At 50.4% G+C, this 22,783-nt stretch overlaps 1 protein-coding gene across 1 annotated transcript in view; it reads right to left on the minus strand.

Annotated features, from left to right (window-relative positions):
• LOC149330484 (large neutral amino acids transporter small subunit 2) overlaps positions 1-22,783 on the minus strand; it is a 181,355-nt gene that overhangs the window by 132,520 nt on the left and 26,052 nt on the right. Inside the window, exon 2 of the mRNA XM_089561063.1 lies at positions 7,359-7,561. Coding sequence (XP_089417189.1) covers positions 7,359-7,561 — 203 coding nt within the window. The remainder of the gene's footprint in view (positions 1-7,358; positions 7,562-22,783) is intronic.

Consider the following 22,783-nt stretch of genomic DNA (forward strand, 5'->3'; position numbering starts at 1 on the left):
TGCAGTATGAGTGTGCAGTGCAGTGCCAGTGTTCACACTGCGTTTTGTTTATTGGATACCTGCATCGCCCGTAGGGCATTACAGCAGGGGGGGGGGGGGGGGGGGGGGGGACTACAAACGTTAACTGTCACTTTATATATTATTTCAACGCATGGTAAAAAGCATCGTTCATCGGAATATACACAGCGCTTGGTGGCAAACTGTTCCATTCTCGCACAATGCTAACAAAAAAAAGAAAAGAAAATAGAACATAGGCTATTCGGCTGACGCTCAGCTGATCAGGAGAGTGACCACGAACACCACTGCGGCGTAGGTTTCTGCACTCTTCAGAGGGGCGGATTTATGGGTCTCTAAATAAGAGGGGGGGTACCATTTGAGCTGTGCATTTCTTGGTTGGTTGGTTGGTTTATGGGTTTAACGTCCCAAAGCGACTGAGGCTATGAGAGACGCCGTAGTGGAGGGCTCCGGAAATTTCGACCACCTGGGGTTCTTTAACGTGCACTGACATCGCACAGTACACGGGCCTCGAATTTCTCCTCCAAAGAAATTCAACCGCCGCGGCCGGGATCGAACCCGCGTCTTTCGGGTCAGCAGCCGAGCACCATAGCCACTGAGCCACCGCGGCGGCCCATTTCTTGGACTTATTTGGTCGAGAAAATAAGCTTCAGAATAGCCTTCCTATGTAAAATTTCTCGCTTGGTGGTATTTGAAGGCTATTTGCGGCTGCGTTCTTGAGTTAGAAGAAAGATATATCAAAGCATTAACACTGCACGGCTCTGTCTATGAGAATGACCCCTGCAATCAAAATATCGTTTAGAGTATCGCGAAGGTTGTGTTTATTTTCGGCACAAATGATGGTGTGCGCATTTCACACACCCTCAGGAACACGGTGGTAAAGTAGGGAGTAGGGGAGGGGGGGGGGGGAGGCAATTAGAGTAACGACCCCTCATTTTGTCGTCCGCTTGTGGCTGGGACTCGGCCCGAAGGAGGCGTGGGTGCAGATAGTTGTACAAAGCAGAACGAATGGTCCACTGCGACCTGCCTTGAATTATTGCTCGAAGGCGTGAGCGATACAGAGACGTGGAACTGTTTCCCCGTCGTTCCGAAGAGAGAGAGTCTGCGAGCGTAGGATATACGTGAGTGTGTTTTTGTCTCTGGACTTGATCCGCGATACGGTACTACCTTGATCGCGACGCGTGGGCCTTGTGCTGCGTGGCCAGGTGTATCTCACATCCGGTGATACACCTCCCGGAAATATATACTTTTTCTCCGCAGTTTGGCCTACTCGTGGAGGAGAACCTATAGCGCACGTTTCCTGTTATGCTCCGTGAAGCATTTATTATTTGTTCTGGCAATTTTTTAATGATTTCGCAATTACTATTTCCTGCGGCTTCGTCGCAGGCATGATGTTCTTATAGAACCTGGGGCAGGCTTACCATGTACCTAGCCTGATCTCGGAATAAAGCGAAGCAACGTTTCACAGTATACTCTCCCTTCCCTTACAAAAATTTCTTTGACCAGTCTGTACATTTTCCACAGACTTTTGTCTATACAGAGTCTATAGACTTTCTATCGACAAATTTTATAGTCTAATCAACAGACAATATACATACTACATACGGACTAACATAGACAATCTGTATATTGATGGCCATACAACTGCAGTAGACTTTTACCTACACACTGTTAACAGACAAAACGAAATATCTGTTGGAAGGCAAGAGAGCCTATAAGAAGTCTGTAGAGTCTATAGCTCTTTTTGATAAGGGTCCTTCCTGTGGAGCTTTCGAAGACACCTTAGCAGGCAAACACTCGAAGCGACCTTTACGCCGTCTAGTTATGTATTAGTCATTACTATCCATGTAGTCATGCAGTCATTATATTATAAATTACGATTACAGCTTCTAGAAACTGGATTTCAGGGTATGCCCGCTGCAGTTGCTGGAGGCGAAACTCAAAATTAAGCTCCCATCTCCTGTGTGATGTCAGCTCACATCAAACGGCTACTCTTAGTGTCTCTCCCTCTTTTAATCGCTCTCTTCACCCTTTCACTGAGTATGGTTTAGGCACCGAACGTAGAATCCTTTTCTACTATTTAACGCAAACGTCAACCAACAGTCGATGTGCTTTCCGTTTTCTCGTAATCGTTATAGCTATTCTCAGACAATCACATCGTTAAACAGTGCAACTGACGATCTAATGAGAATAATCATAAGGCCTCATAAGGCCTCATATCTGCCCGCAAACATTAAAAAAAAAACGCTCCGGAGAGCAATCAAATTTGGGTCAGTTCACAGCTTCTGTAGTTATGATTATTTATTTCGGTCGGTTCATGCAACATTGGTCTTCCTTTCTTTTTAACTATACTACAAAGATTTACTTCATTTTGTCCTTTTACAAAATTTATAAGGATCCCGCCGCGTTGTCTCAGTGGTTACGGCGCTCGGCTGCTGACCCGAAAGACGCGGGTTCGATCCCGGCCGCGGCGGTCGAATTTCGATGGAGGCGAAATTCTAGAGGCCCGTGTACTGTGCGATGTCAGTGCACGTTAAAGAACCCCAAGTGGTCTAAATTTCCGGAGCCCTTCACTACGGCGTCCCTCATAGCCTGAATCGCTTTGGGACGTTAAACCCCAATAAACCAAAACAAACGAAACCTTCAGAGTTCGTTTCTGCCGTACTGATCGGATCCAAAGACACGCAAAAATTTCGAGCAAATTGCTATGTCAATGGCAGCGACTGTAACGGCTCCAAAATACTCGGTCCTTCGCCGACATCCTGAAATGCCGTGACCAGTCGGACATCCGTGCAGTACCGTCTCAAGTACACTTTCTACACATATCTCGTTCGGTGCGAACACCGAAAGGAGCTTTCTGGGAACCCATCTCGGAGGCGGTAAACAGTGGGCCTTCAGACGCCAGACGCTGTACAGAACGGCCCGCCCGGCCCAGGCCTACTTGGCCGCAAAGGTTAGCGTACGATAAAAGGGCAAGCTCGCGCGGAGCAAGCACTGACAGCGGTGCCTAATTATCTCCCCCCCCCCCCCCCCTCCCCTGCGGGTCTTGCGGCCAGTTCAGACAAGAAAAAAAAGCTAGGAAACTGGACGGCAAAGACTGGAAGGCATCGTCTCGAGTGGAAGCCACCACTTGAGGGCGCTGAAGGGCAAACACTCGACGAGAACGCCGCCTCGCGGTATTTTAGGGTGATAGCTGTGGCATACTCGGGAGGCCTGGCGAGACTTTTCGTGTGACTATTCTCACAATTTCTCCTGTTTTCCGTATCGCTCGTGCGAAAGCCTTGTGGAGTCAACACGGACTTTCTCTCACTCTCTGTATATATATAGATATATAAGAATAAAAGAGATATATAAAGTTCTTCAAGGACACTGATTAAATATATAGTAAGTTGGGAACGTCACATTGAAGAACAACAAATTTATTCAACCTTTCGACCAGGGGGCGGTCTTTCTCAAGATTTCTTGAAAGACCAGACCCTGGTCGAAATGTTGAGTAAGTTTGTTAAGTATTCAATGTGAAAGACCAGTCCCTGGTCGAAACGTTGAATAAATTTGTTAAGTTTTTCAATGTGACTTTCCCAACTTACTACATACTTAATTAGTTGCCTTGAAGAACTTCATATCTTTTCGCTTTTATATATATATATATATCAAAACTGATTTCTTGACAGCTGATTCATCAATATAAGATAGTCACCAGAAATTGAGAAACATAAGATTTAATTCACGACGTTTCGACTGGATGACCAGCCGAAACCGCTGGATGACCAGCATATATATATATATATATATACCGCGAGCTCGAAGGGGGTTGCAGCTTTTTGTATGGGAACTCGGCAAAAAGATTAGCTTGAGATTCGGAGGCTTTCAAAGTATAAGATCTAATGGGGCTAGACAAAGAAAAATACCTCTGGACATTTCGCAACAGAAACGAGTATGGACTATAATTGACTATAATTAGCTCACCGGAGAACAGCGGACATGCATGTGCGCGTTTCCGCCCAGCAGGATCGTCTTAGCGGCAGTCGCTCCAAGATGGCGGCGACACAATGGTGAGAAAGGAAATCCGCGGGTGGCGTACTGTTGCGGTATACCTTTCCAGACCGGGCAGTACGTACATCCCGTTCCGTCACGTTGGGACTACGCCTCGTGCGTTGAACAATGGGGCGGCTATCCGTTACGTCTGGGCCTGACATAGTGGGCGCATTTGTTTTTCAGTCCCGGACTGTCCGGGACTACTTGCGGACTCGAGTCCGGTATTTGTTTTTCTCGGGCAGCCCGAAAGCTCCGCCCACCTGCTTGCATCGCCATAGCAACGCGTTCGTTTTTAGCCTATGGCAGTCCGCGGGCTGCTGAGAAGGCAGCAGACGATAGCTGCGCGCCGCGCTGGCAGCCATATTAAGTTAGACTCCGTGTGCATTTTGAGTGCTTTTCGTGTCCCTGGAGGTCGATATCATGCGTTAAACCTTCACATGAGCTCCGTAGCTCCTCTCTGAGCCATCGCAAGACTTTTTGTTCTTGCATCTTCGTTTATTTTCTTGAAATCCACCGCACACGGACGCGCGTATTGTTTGCTCGTGTCGTCAAGAGGTTCTTGTTCTCTTGTTTTGCCACATGCTGTCTGTACGCTTACCTGAAAGCATCGCAGGTGAACCACTCGTATACTGGAGCAGCTATAGAGCTTGTTGTCAACATTTTTGCGGAGGCTTTCGTCTATCCGCCTTTCCGCAACGAGTTGGGCTACTTTGTGCGAACTTCGCCGCAAGCAGTAGAGGCGAGCATACCTCCGAAGCTGAGTTCTGTAATGCACCTACGCTAAGCTGACAGTACAGTCTTTAAATCGACTCAGTATCATGATCGAGCGCACGGCGTTGCTTCGGCGTTGCTTCGGCGTCGTAGTGGCCGTGGCTTGTATCGTCTGCTAGCAGATGACAGCGTCCTTGTACGGTAACCGAGGGGGAGCCCGACTCTGGCGCCGTGTTCGAAAGCAGCCTATGGCAAGTAGGTCATGTGACCATGACGCTTTTCCTGTCCGAGCGGAAGCCGAGACCTGCCAGCAAGTAGTCCGGGACTGGAAAAACAAATGCGGCCAGTGAGTATCCGGTCAGGTACAGGCGACCGAAGGCAAGGGCATATATAGGCTTACCTAGCGCACGAGAAGCTTCGATGTGTAGCCATAGGATGTATAGAGTGGGAAGGGTTCTTCAAGGGAGTGCTCACGACAAACGCATTACGACAAACGCGACTGTTTCTTTTAAAGGCTTAGTTTGCAAACAGTTTCGGGAATGGCATTCCCTTCGTCAAGGTCGGGGTAGGGGGGGGGGGGGGGGGTCGCAACGTTGATCGCAGAACATGCACGCCTTTGCGAAGTCGCCAGGTCACGTGGGGCCAATTCTACACGATTAGGCTAAAAGATGCTCAGCCACTAACACTTCGCCGCGGCCGGAGATTCAAAGCCGGTTAACTTCGTTCACTCGTCAAGACCGTGGAAAGGGCCGCAGGGCACTCGCGAGAGACAGAGCAAAAGTCGTTAATCTGTTATTTAGTCCAGGACGTCGTCGCTCTTCCAACGCTTTGCACGTGCGAGGGCATTTCGCTCCTGCGCGGCCACGGGTGCCCGTGCCCGCTCTCTGGAGAAAAAAAGCAAGAACAGCCACAAGAGGAGACTACGGCAGGAAAAACAAGGCGTATATAGTATGTGTACATCGCTATCTTGGGTCGTTTTCACCCACGGCGTCTGATATAACGTGCACCCTTGTGTAGCTGTCTCGCCTCTTCATAACACTGTCTCTGCCTCTTTAGCAAAGGGTATGTTCAGGTCAGCAGGAAAGAGTGAATGCGGACGGTCCAAAAAGCGAACGGTGCGTTTGAATATGCATTTTTTTTTTTTTTTTGTAGCGAAAGCTACCTTGGCCACGACCTTGCGATTTCGCTGCGGCGGTGCTCCGAGGAGGCACAGAGACCGACCTTGAGCCGTTGCCTAGCAACCGCCGCAGCTGGCGGACGCCACACGCCACGCGCTCGCCGCGCCATCTGGCATGACGTCACACCGCGCGCCTCGCCGCGGAGCCGTCGCTGCCGTTTGGAATGACGTCACACCACGCGCCTCATCGTTGCGCTCGCTTCCGCTATGTATATCCTGGCATAACCGAGCTAAGCCACTGCCAATTTTTTTCGACCACAGTTCCCGACTGGAATGCGCTGCCTAACGACATAGTCTCTGCACTCTATTTTCAGAGGCATACATATGGGAGATATCATTAAATGAAATGCACTGCTTTGATCCTGACGTTCCTATTTCATACTGTATGTCCAACGTTGCCGTCTTTGCTTCATATGGCTTCCTCTTTAGGTGCGGATTCTGTGTATTCGTTTCTACAAACAATTCTCTGAAGTGCATTTTTAGTGCTGTACAGAATAAATAAATAAAATAAAGAAGGAAACATTGCTAAGAAATGTTTGCACGTGGCAATGTGACATATGCGTGCGAACCGACCAGTGCAGGTCTAAACCTTTATGCGGCAAGAGATGTGGGTCCCATAGTTTCTTTCTGACCAAAGTGAGGAGGGTGTGGGGATCGAATACTTCCAGAAGCTTCACTCTTCTGTGGTGCGAGACAGACTCGGTGATATATCTTGCCCCCCCCCCCCTCCAACCTTATATCACCACGGGACTTCGGAGATGCTGGTGCGGTTTTTGCTATAGCGACGCGCTGCCCGCACAGTGTCCCCGAAACAGCAGCCACTGCGAACTAAAATTACCAAGCCGTGAAGAAGGCAGGTCGAAGTCCCTGGTACAGATGCTAGGGAATTGCGCTGCTCATGACGTCACAGGCGCCATGATGGTGTACCAACGAACATAGCTTCCACAGTGCGCGCCGCAGCAACTTACTACAAGCAAATTATATAAACGGGCAGCTTTTCCGCCACCTCCTGACCTCACATACTGCCGCGCACTATGACGTCAGAAAAACCGGTATAAATGACTTGGACGTGACGTCACAGACGCCATGATGCGGCCCCACAGATGGCGCCACAATGCGCCTTTCGGAGAACATGGTGATAACTGCATTGCATAAGCGCGAGGACTCTCAGCGCGGTATTGGTTCACCAACATGGCAGCCATTATGACGTCAGTGCAACCGGCCATAGCTGCCAGGAAGTGACGTCACGGAAGCCAAGAAGGTGGTCCACCCATAGCTTCAACAATGCGCCTTTCGGAGAAGATGGCGATAGGCGGACTCTACAAGCGCGGAGACTACGACCGTGGTCCTAGTTCAGGAGCGTGGTGGCCGCAGTGACGTCGATGCCTGGAAAAATGGACGTGTGTGCTAGAGAGCTCACCGATGCAGACGAAGGCGAGGGCCCTGACAGCCGGGTCCGGGGGGTCGCAGTCGGGGAAGATGGGCCGCAGCACGTAGAAGGAGAAGGTCAGAGCCACGATGGCCTGGGAGCAGGGACGCACGATGAGGCACTCCACCCAGAGACGCAGGAAGGCGACGAAGGGACCGAAGGCCTCCATGATGTACGCGTAGTCGGCACCCGTCCTGCGCGAGAGATCGAGATTGGTTGTTGTTGTTGTTGGGGACGGAACGTGAGCTGTGGCGTCCGTGGCGAACTCTTGCACACTGTGAACGCAAAATAGGCGGGAAAGGCTTGAAGACCGGCTGCTACCACTCTCCATTGAGTACCTTTCAAGAACTGGCGCTAGTGAAACACAAAAATATTGAAGGGACACTTAAGCTCCGCCTTAAGGGTATGAAACGATAGCGTAATGGGTCGATTCCCACATATGCATTTTTCAAGAAGAACAGCGCGAAATAGACAAGGTCTAAGGAACATACGCATAGACAGGCGCTGTCTGTGTGTGTATCAGCGCCTGTCTGTGTGTATGTTCCTTTAGCCCTCGTCTATTTCGCGCTGTTCTTCTTGAACATGGCATAGCAACTCGCCCAAGCATCCGACCCATATATGCAGAAGGTCATTCTCTACTTTACAATCATAGGCCCCTGGGAGTCCTCATACCCCTCCTGCTGCAGCGGTTAAGCGAAGCGCCACTGCCCTGCGATGGCAGGCGCTCCCAGCGATGGGCCTTGTGTGACTCAGGTTTCTCTTCCCGAGCGACCAATCATTAACTGTCACCTTCCACGGTGGCCAGTTTGTCCCAATCCGGTGGGCAGGTTCTGATGACGTCGCAAGGTCACGTGACCCAGGCAGACCACCTGCCTCCTAGGTTGTTCTCTAAGCACCGCCCGCCAGAGCCATGCCCGTGATTTTCCGCTCACAACGCCGACAACGCCGACGCCTGTTTTGCTGGGTAGCGGGGCATTTAACGCTATCGCGTTTTAACGGAGTTTATGGGGGTTTTAACGGGGTTAAGTCGAGCAGACATGCAAAAATATGTGTTGAGCGTGGTTGGTTCATGGTTTTGCTTTGTGTTTAGCTTCTTTTTTGTTTAAAAAGTGGCGTGACCGGCATTGGCGATAGCATAGTACTCTTGCGCAGTGACCACCGAAGCTGGTCTGTTAGCGCCGGCGCGGGTTCGATACTCTGTCGCACCAGTATTTATTTTATTTCTTCAGTTATGCCAAGGTCACCCACAAGGTCAAGCTTCACACAAAATCCTGGCTGGACCCGTGTTAAGTATGATCACCCCTCTAGATCAAGCTTCGCACGAGATTTTTGATTGGAACTGCATTAAGTAGTGATTTCGCAATAAAATAGCATCATGCTCTGTACAGTGCTGCGGCCGGACGACAAACGCTAATGTTCACATAGACTGCACAGACCTGACAGCTTGTTACTGTGGTACATGTATGCACAGTCTTTGCCAAAAGTGACCAGGCTGCATGGTTTGCTTCTCATTCGTACAGTAGAGTCCTCATGGCTTCCCTAAAGATCAAGAAGTTATTTGAAGGGGAGGTAAGGGTTCTTCTTACCACACAGAGATTTAGATCTTGAGGGCTAGCGTACGTGATAGCCTTAATATATGACTGAGAAGCAAAACGTGCAGCCTGGTTACTTTTGGCAAAGACTGTACCTGAGGTCGTGTTCAATCTTTCCTGCGGCTGTACTTCGTTGCGTGATGTCCACCTAAATAATGAAACGCGCACTCTGAACGCAATCAAGAAACAAAACAAGAAAATGGCACCCGCATACAAAACAAATGAAAACGATTCCCGTGGCAAAGCGCGTCTTGTTTTATGGATAAGTTCCCCCTTTACATTAGCGGCTGCACAAAACGACGTCATGCATTAAGCGCGCGACTCGCGACCCAGGAGGCCTTTCGTCACACAATTGCTCGAGCTCGGTAGGAAAAGTAAACAAACCCCAATCCAGGCAAGCGTGTTAATGGTTGTGTCACTCTTGTTCCCAGCTCCGAATCAGCGCCATTGTGGAGAGCGTGTCGAGAGCGAAAAATAAGTGGACGATGTAATTTCGCTAAGCCACGTCCCAACTCGCACCGCTGTTTGCGACAGATAAAGGCCAAATCCTCGGCAGCTCGGTTGGCCAAGCTGTTAAGCCTAACGCCAACAGCCACGGACTCGTTTTCTGTTCCAAGGAAAAGAGTCGTTTTCGCGTCCCTTGTTTTCATCTTTGGTATAGGCTTCGATCCGAGACTTCCACAGAGCCGTGGGGACAAGCGCCATGACAGACCCGCAAATCGTGACGTGGTCCAGATGCAAATAAGGCAGGCCATCTATGGCGTGGTACTGTTTCGCATTTGTCGCTCAAAGGAATAGGCACAAGACACCGCGAGTACACACCTACGGAGAGTGGATGCTCCCAAACAGGGATACCAGTACTACCACCACCGTGCTTTGATAATTTGCACTCAGTCAAAAAAAAAAAATCAGGGGGCACTTTGGCTCTCTAAAGTGCTGCGAGGCGAAAGCTTTTCCTGGCGCACTGTTTACATATTTATTTATTTTTCACACTTTTTTCATTTTATTTTTGGTTTGTTTCTTTTTTTATTTTTATTGTTTTTATTTCCCATATTTTATTTTTTATTCTTACTTTTAGTTTCTTTTCTTATTTCATTGTTTTTGTTTGTCATATTTTTCATTTTATTTTTATTTGTGTTTCTTATTTTATTTGTTTTGTTTGTTATATTTTTCATTTTATTTTTTTATTTGTGTTTCCTTGTTTTTATTGTTTTTATTCTTTTTTTTCCTTTTTTTTTCATAAAACCCGTGCCTTCACTAGATGCGCCTTTATTCAGGCTCGAAACTTCAGCCTTCGTGGCGGAGTGGTAGCGTCTGCGCTTCAAATGCCGAAGGCCCTGGTTCGATTCCCCTCCCTCGACGCACTTTCTTTTTAAGTAGTGACGCCGAAACATGGACAAATCTGCCGTCACGGCTGCTAACGACAGTATGAGGCATTATTAAAAGTTTTCGCCTTAAAAAAAAAAGTGGAGGGAACACTTCAGCTCCACCTTAAAGGTTATGACGCAATAGCGTAATAAGTTAATGGCAATATCTCCAGAACTGGTCAATCTCTATTTTACATTCATAGACCCCTGGGAGTCCTCATACCCCTCCTGGCGCAGTGGTGCAGCGGTTAAGCGATGCGCCACTGCCCTGCGATATGGTAGGTGCTGCCAGCGGTGGGCCTTAAAGGGAAGCTGAAACAGTTTTTTGAGAATTCGAGGTTATTCAAGAATTCGAATCTATCAAGCTTCTAGATAAACCATGCAAAGCATTTTTGCACTAGCATTTAAAATGGTGACATAATCGTCGATTAAAACCGCGATGATGTTTAGGCTTCTCCTCACTACTTTGGAGAAGTGCGAGGAAACTCGGCAGTGACGTCATTGTTGCCGAAATTTCAATGCCCGCTGCTTACGCCTGCGTGCTGCTGTGCGTCGACAGATGGCTCGAAACAATGCATCGTGAGCTTCACCTTCGATGGCGTCGGTTTTCTTCCATGGAATAGCCGTTTCTTCGCTGGAAACGTAGGGCCGCCATACGTGACGTCATTATCGGGGCCTCTGCCCGTCGCTGTGCACTTCAGAGAAGCCTGAACGCCGACGACGACTTTATTCGGCGATTACGCCACCATTTCAAATGCTAGAGAAAAACGATTTCGCAGGCTTTACCAGCACATTTCGCCCATTCGGCAAGCTAAAACTCATCGAATTCTAAAACCGCTTCAGTAGCCCTTTAATTGTGTGGTCCGGGTTGCTCTTCCCGAGCGGCCAACCATTAATTTAACTGCCCACCTGCCACGGTGGGCAGGTTGTGATGACGGCGCAAGGTCACGTGACCTATAGTGGCCCGCTTGTCCCCTGGGTTGCTTCTCTGGGGATTTTTTGTGTACTTTTCGATCACTGTCAACGACGGCGACGGCGACGCCGGACTTTCTGCGACACGAACTCCTTAACGCTGTCACGTTAGAACGATAGAGCCGTGTCGGAAATGCAACAAAATGTTTCGCAGTTTTGTCGTAACGATAAATTTTCCTGTTGTTTTGTAGTATTTTTCTGTAGTACTGCAGTTTTTTCTGGAGTACTTTTCTGTGGTCTAGTTCCGCAGTGCGCTTCTGTAATAACTAGACAAAATTCTGTTGTCAGTACAAAAATTTCTGTTGTTACTGAAAATTTTGGTCAAGAACTTTACAGAAAATGTGTTGTGACGACACAAACTTTTCTCTTGTGTTTTTCGGCTGGGGAAGAGATCGAACACAAGCCACCAACGTTATACCTTCTCAATCCTTTACCCCTTCCCTTTCCCAGACTGGTAACGGTCCATACTATTCTCCTTGATTAATTCATTCATTTTGATTTCGTCGGTGTCGTTACGTACTTCCAAAGGACCAAAGTTCTGGAGTGATAAAAAGAAACAATATGGGCCTCAAAATGTGCAGATGATGAGTTCACGGGGCAGTGAATCTCCAGGATGAACAATCTTGTTGTGGAGAAGTTTCTGCCAGGTTTTTCAAAGACGAAGTTGCAGCATCAATGTTCTTGATTTCCTTTACCGCAATACAGCTGTACCACGAATTTTCCTGAGTTTACAGAAACGCAGCAGCACTTTCATGTCACCTGTCACAGGAGGCTCTGTCCTTAGTAGATCTTTAGAATGGACCTTTGCCGTCTCCACTCCGAAGTTAATTGTTGATGTTAAGCAGGAACTTAGCTTTCCTTTTTTCCTTTCCTTTATCGGTTCCTTGGTTCGTCCGCAATACAATCCGCCATGGCGGCTCATTAGGTAAAGGCGCTCGGCTACTGAGCCGGAGGACCCGGGATAAAATTCCGTCCATAGAAACGCAAAAGTTGCCCGTGTTTTCAGCGGAGTGACCGCACGTTAAAGAAGTCCGGACTGTCTAAATTAACCCGGACACCTCCAAGCGTCAAATATAGCACATGTGTCACTTCGGGACGTTAAACCTCACAATTTTCAATTTTATTTACGTCTCAGATACACGAATGGGCATTGAATTCTCTTAAATGTGCAAGCAGTTCCACTGTGAAAAAGAACCGTTTTTAAGTACAATGGCGAATTTTGTTGTCTTCATTGAAGTAGACTAGAACGGGTCTGGTGGCTATTATTGCATGGGCATGAAGTAGTTCGAGGCACAATAAATGAATCAGAAAATGAGCCTCTCCCGCACCACTACTGTATCGCGGGTATAAACCGATCAAAATAAACGAATTGGCCCGTGGGCAACAGAAAAACTATTTAGAAAGTTGAAAAAAACAGTGCTTGAAAAACACATTGTTTCAACGCTTATATGCTTCTATTTAATATTGTCGCCACTTCTACGTCACCGTCTGACTGCAGACGCCGCCAGTGGGCGTGCGAAGCGTTTCAGGATCAGCGCCTCACCCCAGCTTGCTCTGTACAGAGGGCAAAACACATGCCTAGAACAACCAAACTGTGTGTTCCGCAGCTCCCAAAGCCGCTGCGGCCAAGAAGGCAAAAAATGATGATGAAATTCTATAAGTTTAACTGAACATGTTTACATCCAGACCATTTTTAACCAAATCTTATCGCTAGTTATCACGTGTTCAGCCCGAAACACGCTCAGAACGTGTTCTAGACATGCGTTTTGCCCTCTGTACATGACGTCACCAAATAGGTGTATGAACTCTGCCGGCGCATATACACTTTTCATTTTTTTTTTTTGTCTAAATGACAACGTCCTTTTAGTACAGTCGGAATGCCAGCTTGGATTTTCCTTTCGTCGCACGTTCCCTGAACTTTATCCCGTGTGCGTTGTGGCTGGCCTCAACACGAAATGTCAAAAAGCTATCTGCGTGTCTCACTTTTCATTTCTGTCACTGTCTGCGCGCTTGCAGTCATCACTTCTCTTCCATCGCTTCGTGAACATCCGAGCAGCCTCGGCTACGAGAGCAACGAAGGGATATAGTAGTACTACTGATAAAAATGGCAAAGTCTTGTCTCCGCGACAAGAAATCTCGACGAAAGATATGGCCCTAATATGAGACAAGGGATTCATTAGGGAGTGAAAAAAAAATGGCGACAACTGAGGCGATAAATTTCTGCGCCGTCACGACAGGAACTTGTACCATTTTGACTTGACAGTATAGTGACGAATACATCTAAGTAAATGTAAGTGTCCCTGTAAGGATGAGGTTTCTGCAGGGTACACTCTGAGCACGAATACACTACATGGGAGGAGAAATTCTAGGGGCCCATGTAGTGTGCGATGTCAGTGCACGTTAAAAAACCCCAGGTGGTCCAAATTTCCGGAGCCCTTCACTACGGCGTCCCTCATAGCCTGAGTCGCTTTGGAACGTTAAACTACATGAACCAACCATTTTAATATATTTAAGCAAAGTGTCTTGTAGACCGATGTCAGTGCACGTTAAAAACCCCAGGTGGTAAAATTTCCGGAGCCCTTCACTATGGCGTCCCTCATAGCCTGAGTCGCATTCGGAAGTTACACTACATGAACCAACCATTTTAATATACTTAAGCAAAGTGTCTTGTAGAGTGATGTCTGTGCACGTTAATGAACCCCAGGTGGTCGAAATTTCCGGAGCCCTCCACTACGGTGCCCCTCATAGCCTGAGTCGCTTTGAGACGTTGAACTACATGAACCAACCATTTTAATATATTTAAGCAAAGTGTCTCGTAGAGCGATGTCAGTGCGCGTTAAAGTATCCCAGCTGGTCGAAATTTCCGGAACCCTTCACTACGCGTTCCTCATAGCCTTAGTTGCTTTGGGATGTTAAACCCCAATAAACCAATAAACCAAACCAGCAAGAAGGGAGCAAGCTCTTCTCTAGCGCATTGCCTTTTATAAGACGGAGTGCGCATGATGAGATCTTTACTCCATTTTCCTCATTTCTGTTTATAGTGTACTGGCTGGGTCAACCGCTGCTGTCTGCGCAACGCAACTAGCGAGGGGCTCTCGAAATCACCTCGCGAGCCGTACTCGACTTATTGGTCACGTGATGTCTTTGGCAACGTACACAGACGGGGCGTGGTCCTCCAACGTCTTTTAACTGCGACCGGACGCTACACACACGAACGAGGCGTATCGCTTGACGAGAAAAAAAAACGCTAAAAAGCATAAAAAAAGTGCGTTGTGTTTAAAAGACAGGCGTTGCCAGTGGCAACGACAGTGACGGCGGCGATGTCAAGGCGCGTGCGACGAGGAAAGGTCAGACGAAAAACAAACGAACTCGAAGAAGCGGAGAGTGAAATGGCAAGGCAAGTAGGAAAATGTATGCGAAGACAGCGTCGGGATCTGCGCGTGTCTCAGCGGCGCATGGGATTATAAGTTTATAACCACGACGGTTGCGTGTGTTGAAACGAAACCATCGCACGAATTGCTTTGCTTTTATTTTTATTTTTGGCGGACTTTACAAACTGCGATACCAGTGCTTTGCGCTAGAGTCGGCCTTTACGTAAAGGCTGTACACTTTCGACACACATTCTGTGTCAGTCGGACTCGGCGTTTTATCGCCAAGTATACCAGCCCTCGTATCTTTTGTTCGCTCCGGACCTGCTGCGCGTTCATAAATGCGTGCACTAAAAGTATTGCCGCAGGATATTCTGCGCAGCATTAGTGCAGACTACTGCGCATTTCGAATGTATATGAATCACTTGATGCTATTTCTGTAGAAGGAATTAGCTACACGCCGGCCTCGTATGTGAATGCTGCAGAAAGTAGTTAAAAGGGGGTAAGCCGTCCTCTAACGCGCTCCATTTGGTTGCGAAGCAAGATATTAAAGATATACGGGCTAAATCATCATCATCAAACATCATCATCATCAGCCTGACTGCGCCCACTGCAGGGCAAAAACCTCTCCCGTGTCCCCTCTAATTAACCCTGTCCTCTGCCAGCTGCGGCCACCGTATCCCCGTAGACTTCTTGATCTCATCCGCCCACCTCACTTTCTGTCGCCCCCTGCTGCGCTTGCCTTCTTTTGGAATCCACTCCGTTACCCTTAAGGACCAGGGGTTATCCTGCCTTCGCGTCACATGTCCTGCCCTAGCCCATTTCTTCCTCTTGATTTCGACTAGGATGTCATGAACCCGCGTTTCTTCCCTCACCACTGTGCTAACGTTACATCTGTCATTTTTAAGCATGAAATGCTTTTAGCTCCCGTTGTCGGCAGTGTGGTGACGTCACGCTGAGACCGAGAGCCATCATCCGGGCACTGAAATCCACTCATCCGGGCACTGAATTCCAGTCATCCGGGCACTGAAATCCACTCATCCGGGCACTGAATTCCAGTCATCCGGGCTCTAAAACGAGAACATCCGGGCACCGTACGAGACTTAAAGAGATTTAACGAGACTCTCTAAGCCCTCCTACGCGACCGGCATGCAAGCGCCGGTTGGTCTCCAAACGAGACAAAAAATAACTGCTGCCAGTGCCTTCTCAATGTTTATCAAGATATCAGTAGAGCTGTGGGTTTGATAATGCACGGAATTATAATTTCCGATTTCTAATAACGCGTGCAAAAAGCACATAAATGCCATGTTACACTTCGTTGTCATACGTGATCCGGGGGAGAAGGGCTGCGTTCAAAGGGCAAGGCATCGCGCCGAACGGGTGGTGGCGTTCCTCCCTTCCTTTATGGTGCGGTTCGGGTGTCCACCGAGATGGCAGAGAATTACTGCGCCATTTCCTTTCCCCAAAAAACCTTGCGTTCAAATGGCAAGGCATCGCGCTGAACGGGTGGTGGCGTTCCTCCCTTCCTTTACGGTGCGGTTCGGGTGTCCACCGAGATGACATTAGGCCCGTAAACATTTCATGCTTACTCTACTCTCGTTTACGGGAGAGGCAGAGATTTTTTTTCCATAGCTCGCTGCGTTGTCCTTAACGTAAGCTGAACCCTTTTCGTCAGCCTCCACGTTTCTGCCGTAGCGTCTTTTAATACTGCCGAAAAGGCTACTCTTGCGTAAGCGCAGGCCTCGGGGCTCATTTTTCGCAAGACGGTCGCATATCAATTGCTCCGCACTTAATCTCTCCGCTAACGACGTCTGGAACAAAGTAGCCCACGCGCATTGCACTTTCTTACGTAAATGAGGCCGACTGCGCGACGCGTAACTAGGTAGGTAGGAAAGACTTTAATTGCTCTAGAAAGGTGCTAGTAGCAGACGAGAAAGAAGAGGTCCATCTTCCTTCTTCTCACAGGGTCGGTGCCCCTATTCCAGGGCTCCGCTGAGCTTCGCTGCTCGTTGGGCGTGCTGGATAAGACCTTGTTGGCAACCCAGATCGCCGCTGGAGAGCCGGCTCTCCCACTGTTCTGCACTCGGGTCTTTGCGAAAGTTGTCGTTTTTACTGCATTCCCACGTGATGTGGTACAACGATGGTTTGCTACCACACCACGGGCAAGTGTCCCGATATTGCGTCGGGTAAATCTTGCTAAGGATATGCAGGTTTGGGAATGTTCCTGTCTGCAATCTTCGCCAATACACTGCCTCTAGTTGATTTAGATCAGGATGAGGCGGCGGATAGCGGATCCGTACCCCCTTATAGTAGTTCAGAATGTCTGAGTACGTAGGGCTGACTCGGTCGGGTAGATCGTCCGATTGGGAGGAAGCTCGGCTCGTATACCCTCGAGCTACCTCGTCGGCGCGTTCGTTCCCGGCTATGTCGGTGTGTCCTGGCACCCAGTAAATGCTGTGTGTGACTTTTGGTGGGGTCGCGCTCTGGAGGAGCCGGAGCGCGGCGCGACCTATGCGGCCGTTCATGTAGTTACGGCACGCTTCTCTCGAATCTGTAAGGATGGTAAGGGACATGTTGCTTCGATAACCGGCTACCGCCGCTAGAGCTACGGCCAGCTCCTCCCCTTCGGTTACCGTGCAATCCCTCACTGAGGCGCTAGCTAATTCCTTTAAGTTCGAATCAATAACTACCGCCACTGTGCTGTTATGTGAGCTTCCTGTATACGGAGCCGCGTCCGTGTATACCGTTGTGGATTTTGTAGCTAGATTTTGTTGTACATACCTCGCCCGGGCTGCCCTACGGGCCGCATGCAAGTTGGGGTCCATGTTCCGGGGAAGGGAGCGAACCTTTAGCGTCTGGCGAATTGCGTCCGGTATGCTCGCAGTACGATTCTCGAATTCCGCAGTTCGGCCTAGCCCCAGTCGCCTAAGGAGCGAGCGCCCCGTAGGAGTCTGCTGGAGCCTAGCTAACTGCGTGACCAGTTGGGCTTCTTTGATCTCTTCGAAGGTGTTGTGAATTCCAAGAGCCAGTAGTTTTTCGTTGGAGGTGGTCATTGGTAGATGCAGGGCAGTCTTGTAAGCTTTGCGGAGTATGGTATCTGCACTATCCACTTCTCCTTTGTTGAGGCTGAAGTACGGGAGGGCGTAACCCACGCGACTGACCACCAGGCTCTGAACCAGGCGCAGGGTATCCCCCTCTCGCATGCCGCTCCGCTTCTGCGACACGCGCGTGATCATTCTGGCGACCTGAGTGGTCGATTGCTTGAGAAGGCCGAGCGTATGGCCGCATCGCTGGTTGCTCTGCAGCCACATTCCCAAGACTCGTATCTTGTCTCGTTCGGGAATTAGCTGTCCTTCGAGGGAGACATTGAGGGACCCTTCCTTGTGTTTCCCTTTGTGGACTCGCAGGAGTTCTGATTTTTCGGTGGAGCAGGCGAGGCCCCGTGCACTGACATATTCTTCCACGCAGGTAGCCGCTGCTTGCAGTCGTTCTTCTTTCTGGCCGAGCGACCCAGTGGTAACCCAGACCGTGACGTCGTCAGCGTATATTGCGTGCTGTATGCCTTCGATCTTCTCGAGTTGTCTCGCGAGGCCGATCATGGCCACGTTGAAAAGTAGTGGCGAGATGACGGACCCTTGAGGTGTGCCTTTGTTGGGGGTCGAAAATTTAGCGCTGCGAAGGTCTCCGAGCCCAACCGTTGCAGTGCGGTTGGAGAGAAAGGCCTTCACGTAGCTGTGAATCTTCTCGCCGCAGTGGAGGTTGTCAAGTCCTTCCATGACAGCCGTGTGGCTAACGTTGTCAAAGGCTCCTTTGATGTCCAGGGCCATAACCACGTTCTCGCCTACGCTCGGGACGTTGGTGAGGACTTCCTCTTTGAGTTGTAAGAGGACGTCCTGGGTGGAGAGGTGGGCTCGGAAGCCGAACATACTGTGGGGGTACAGGTCTTCGTCTTCCATGTAGCTTTGGAGCCTCCGAGTAACGACTCGCTCGTAGAGCTTGCCTAGGCAGGAGGTGAGTGAGATAGGTCGGAGATTTTCGATCTGGAGTTTCTTACCCGGTTTGGGGATCATTACGACCTCTGCATGCTTCCACTCTTCAGGAACCGTTCCTGCGGCCCAGTGCCCGTTGAGGAAGGTGGTCAGTTGGTCGACCGCCTCGTCGCTGAGGTTGCGAATGAGTGCGTTCTGGATCTTGTCTGCTCCCGCCGCAGTGTTGCGCGTGCATGCCTTTATGGCAGCGAACACTTCTTCCCTGGTGATCGGCCTGTCTAAGTGGGTGTTCGGTTTCCCCAGGTATGGTTTCGCGTATGCCGCAGGCAAGGTCGTGCCGTAGCATTTCTCTTTGGCCTTATCTAGCAGTTCCTCTTCCGTACCCTCGAAGGTGTGGACGAGTCTGCGGATAGCTTTCCCGCTTTCGGCCCTGGTTTGGGTAGGGTCGAGGAGGGTCTTGAGTATACGCCACGTTCTCGCCGTGCTGAGGGTGCCGTCCAGCGAGCTACTGAACTGCTGCCAGCTCTGCCTGGCCAGTTGGGTCGCGTACTCCTCCGCTATCTTGGTGACTTCTGCGATCTTGAGCTTGAGCTTCCTGTTAAAGCGCTGCTTCTTCCAGCGCTTGGTGAGTCCTCGACGTGCCTCCCATAGCCTGATGAGCCGAGGGTCCACCTCTGGTGTTTGCTCGGTGCGATCCACTTCCTGAGTGTACCGCTTCTGGATGTCTTTAAGTTGTTGGCACCAATCGTCTATGGAAGTAATCCCCCCTTCCAGGTCCGCGCAAGCCTTGCGGAAAGCCGGCCAGTTGGTGATCTTGGCTGTGCCGAGCTTGCGCTTGATGTTGGTGGCTGCTATCGTGGTCTTCAAGATATAGTGGTCACTGCCTAGATTCTCCAGCAGATTCTCCCACGTTGCGTGCTTCACTCCCCTGACAAACGTTAAGTCCGGACACGTATCCGGGCAGATCGAAGTGCCAAGGCGCGTGGGTTGAAGTTCGTCTGTTAAGAGGGTACATTGGATCGCTTCCGCCGCGTCCTCGACCTGTATACCTTTGTGATTATTAGTGGGGTATCCCCATTGCTGTCCGCGAGCGTTGAAGTCGCCTAAAATGAGCAACGAGTTGCTTTTCGCAAGTTTGCTGGCCCCTAGAAAGAGTGTATCAAAATTCGCGTCCCGCTGGCGAGGCGGGCTGTAGAGGTTTACGATAAAGACACTCTTTTCCTTACGCTTCTTTTTGGGAATAATTTCCGTCACTAAGTGTTCAATTTTGGTGTTGGGAATTGGGTCATGGGCTATGGCTACCAACTTTTTGCTGACCAAGGTTGCCGTGCGTCCGCTATCGTAGCACGTATATCCCCTGAGTGACGGTGTCGTGTTAGTTTCCTGTAAAGCTATTATATCGGGTGTGGAGCCTTGCGTATGTAAAAACTGCATTAGGAGTCCCTGCTTTTGGCGGTACCCCCTGCAGTTCCATTGCCAGATTTCAAGTGTAGTTTGTTTAGCCATGGTTTTGGGCATTGTTCTGATTGGAGCCTTCAGTTCCGAAACGGCGCTCGTGTATGAGCCTGTCCCGGGCCTCGTTTGTTATTCGTTGCGTATTTTGACTTTTGACGTGGTTGCGGAAACTTTGGTCCTGCAACGAAACTTTTTGCTGTAGTAATGTGACGTTCTGTTCTGACAGGTTGAGTTGGACCTGCATGGCATCTAATCTTGCATGAGTTTGGCGGAACTGTCCTTCGGTCCGAATCATGAAATCATCCATGCGCTGCATGAAAGCTCTTAATTCTTCGGGGTTCACTGCTAAGGGGGTTGGAGATCGTTGCACTTCGGCCGCCGGGGTCGGGGGCCGCGGTACGTGCCCTGTTCTCTGAGCCTGCATCTCTTTAATGAGGTCATCGATTTTTTTTCGGAGATGTGCATTCTCCTCTCTTAGTGCTTTAATTTCTTTCGAGTTACGCGTAATATTATCTTGATCCGAGTGTGGAATCAGTGGGTTTGGAGAGCCCGCTCCCCAGCTCACCTTGACGCCGCCCTTCTTCTGTTGTTTCTGCGGCGGCTGCTGCTGCTGCTGCTTCGGCTTGGCCGTTGACCGGTTGAGCGGCGGGAAAGAGTCATCCCTGGATCGGCTCTGGCTGCGATCTCGCACGGTGCTAGGGCCTCGGCTCGAGGAGCGGCCATGGTCCCGCTCCGAGCTAAGCCACCTGGGTCGGCGCTCTCGACTCAGGTGCGGGTTCCGCTGCTGCTGCTGCGGTTGTTGCTGCTGCGTCAGTTGTTGTTGCTGCTGCTGCTGCTGCTGCTGCGGCTGCTGCTGCTGCTGCTGCTGCCATTGTTGTTTCCGGGACTGCCGGCCGCCGGTCGTGCTGCCCCGGAGCTCGTCAGTAGTCTTGAGGCGTCGACGGCACTCCTTGGTGACGTGGTCGCCTTCGCACACCATGCATTTGGCCTTGCACGGGTGGCCTTCTGGTGGGTCGTGTGTGCCGCACGTCCTGCAGAGCTTGGTGTTCGGCGTTGGACAGACGTCCGAACGATGGCCTTGCTCTCCGCACACGTAGCAGATCTGCCTCGTAGGACGATATGGGTAGGTCTTGAATTCTCCGGAGCGGTAGATGACCCACTGCGGGATATACGGGCCGTCGAACGTGATGAGCGCCGTTTCCGACTTGCCCAGCATTCTCGCTTCCAGGATCTTCACTCCTTGGGATCGAAGCCGCAGCCTCGATTTCAGTAGGGCCGGTGATTGCCCCGGCATGACGCCGTGGATTACCGCACGCTTCAGGTCGTCCGGTAGGGCTGGATAGGTGTTGGTCGCATACGTCTGGTCATTGATCGTGAGCTTTTCGATCTTCCTGAGCACGTCGCCGATGTCCAGGTCGGGCGTGCTCGCAATCATGATGTTCGATCCGGGCCGGAGTCTCATGATGAAGTCTTCTTCCTTGATCTTTCCTCCGCTGGCCGCGACGAGGGCTTGCGTTGCCTGGTCGACACGGATTTCGCTGATTTTTAGGCCTCCCTTGGGGCGATAAATGATCTTGATATCATCCTTCGGTAGCGGCGGCGGACGTGGCCTTATCTGCCGCTGCGCTCCCGCCAGATGTGGTTTTAATGTAAAGCGCGGCACGCCACTCGCTTGCGTCTCTGCTCCACCAGCTGCGGCTGTCGGCGCTATCTTGTTTGCTTCTTCCCGGGGATCGCCTGGCCCCTTCGAGCCTTTCTTCGAGCCTTTCCTTTTTAGGCGCCGTTTGTAAGAAACAAGCTCCCAACGATCCATGTCTTCGTCTTGCAGTGGGTCGATGTCGGCCCCGTCGTCCCGCTGCGGTGGCGAGGTCTCCATGGCCTCGGTCACTGCGTCCCCGAGTTCGGGGCTCGCATTGACCGGCGACGCGGCAGGAGATTCCCCCGTACCTTCAATATTCGCCGAACCTTGGGCCGAGGTCTGGGTAGGTTCATTCATGATAGGGTCGTCAGCGTCCCGGGGTTCCATGCTGGCCGATGTCTAGACACGCAAGCACCGCACGGGCCCGCCCCGGGAGCGCGCTAGGCCTACGCTAGGCTCAGCGCTCCCGGCCGCAGGTGGCCACTCAAAAGTCCGATAAAAGTCCAAAAAATGGGCCTACCGGCTCAAGAGTGGTGTCGCCGTGGTCCAGGTGACGTTATCCGTCGATGTAGCCGAAAAGTTTCGGTGGCCCACGTGAAAATTCGGTCGGAATCTTCGAAAAGACACGGAGCCGATGTGGAGTGCGTCCGTCCACATGCGAACGCCCGCGTTCCCCGACGCGTAACTAGTTTCGCAAAGGGTTAAGCGCGTGTTACTGCGAGTGGACAAAAATTGAATAAATATACAGTTAGGTTTACTGACTGCAAAGACTTTGCATCATCAGTTGATGCAGACGATACAAAAAGCTGAGTTACGCATGGGGTGACCATATTGATTTTCCTTTCGAACCAAGAGAACTCTTGTAGCAGCCTTGCTCCGCCGCGGTGGCCCAGTGGTTACGGCGCTCGGCTGCTGACCCGAAGGACGCGGGTTCGATCCCGGCCGCGGCGGCTGAATTTCTTGAAGGCGAAATTCTAGAGGCCCGTACGCTATGCGACGTCAGTGCACGTTAAAGAACCCCATGTGCTCGAAAT

Source organism: Amblyomma mixtum, chromosome 9 (genome assembly GCF_055824585.1).
Source record: "Amblyomma mixtum isolate Tamu chromosome 9, ASM5582458v1, whole genome shotgun sequence".
NCBI classification, from domain to species: Eukaryota; Metazoa; Arthropoda; class Arachnida; order Ixodida; family Ixodidae; genus Amblyomma; species Amblyomma mixtum.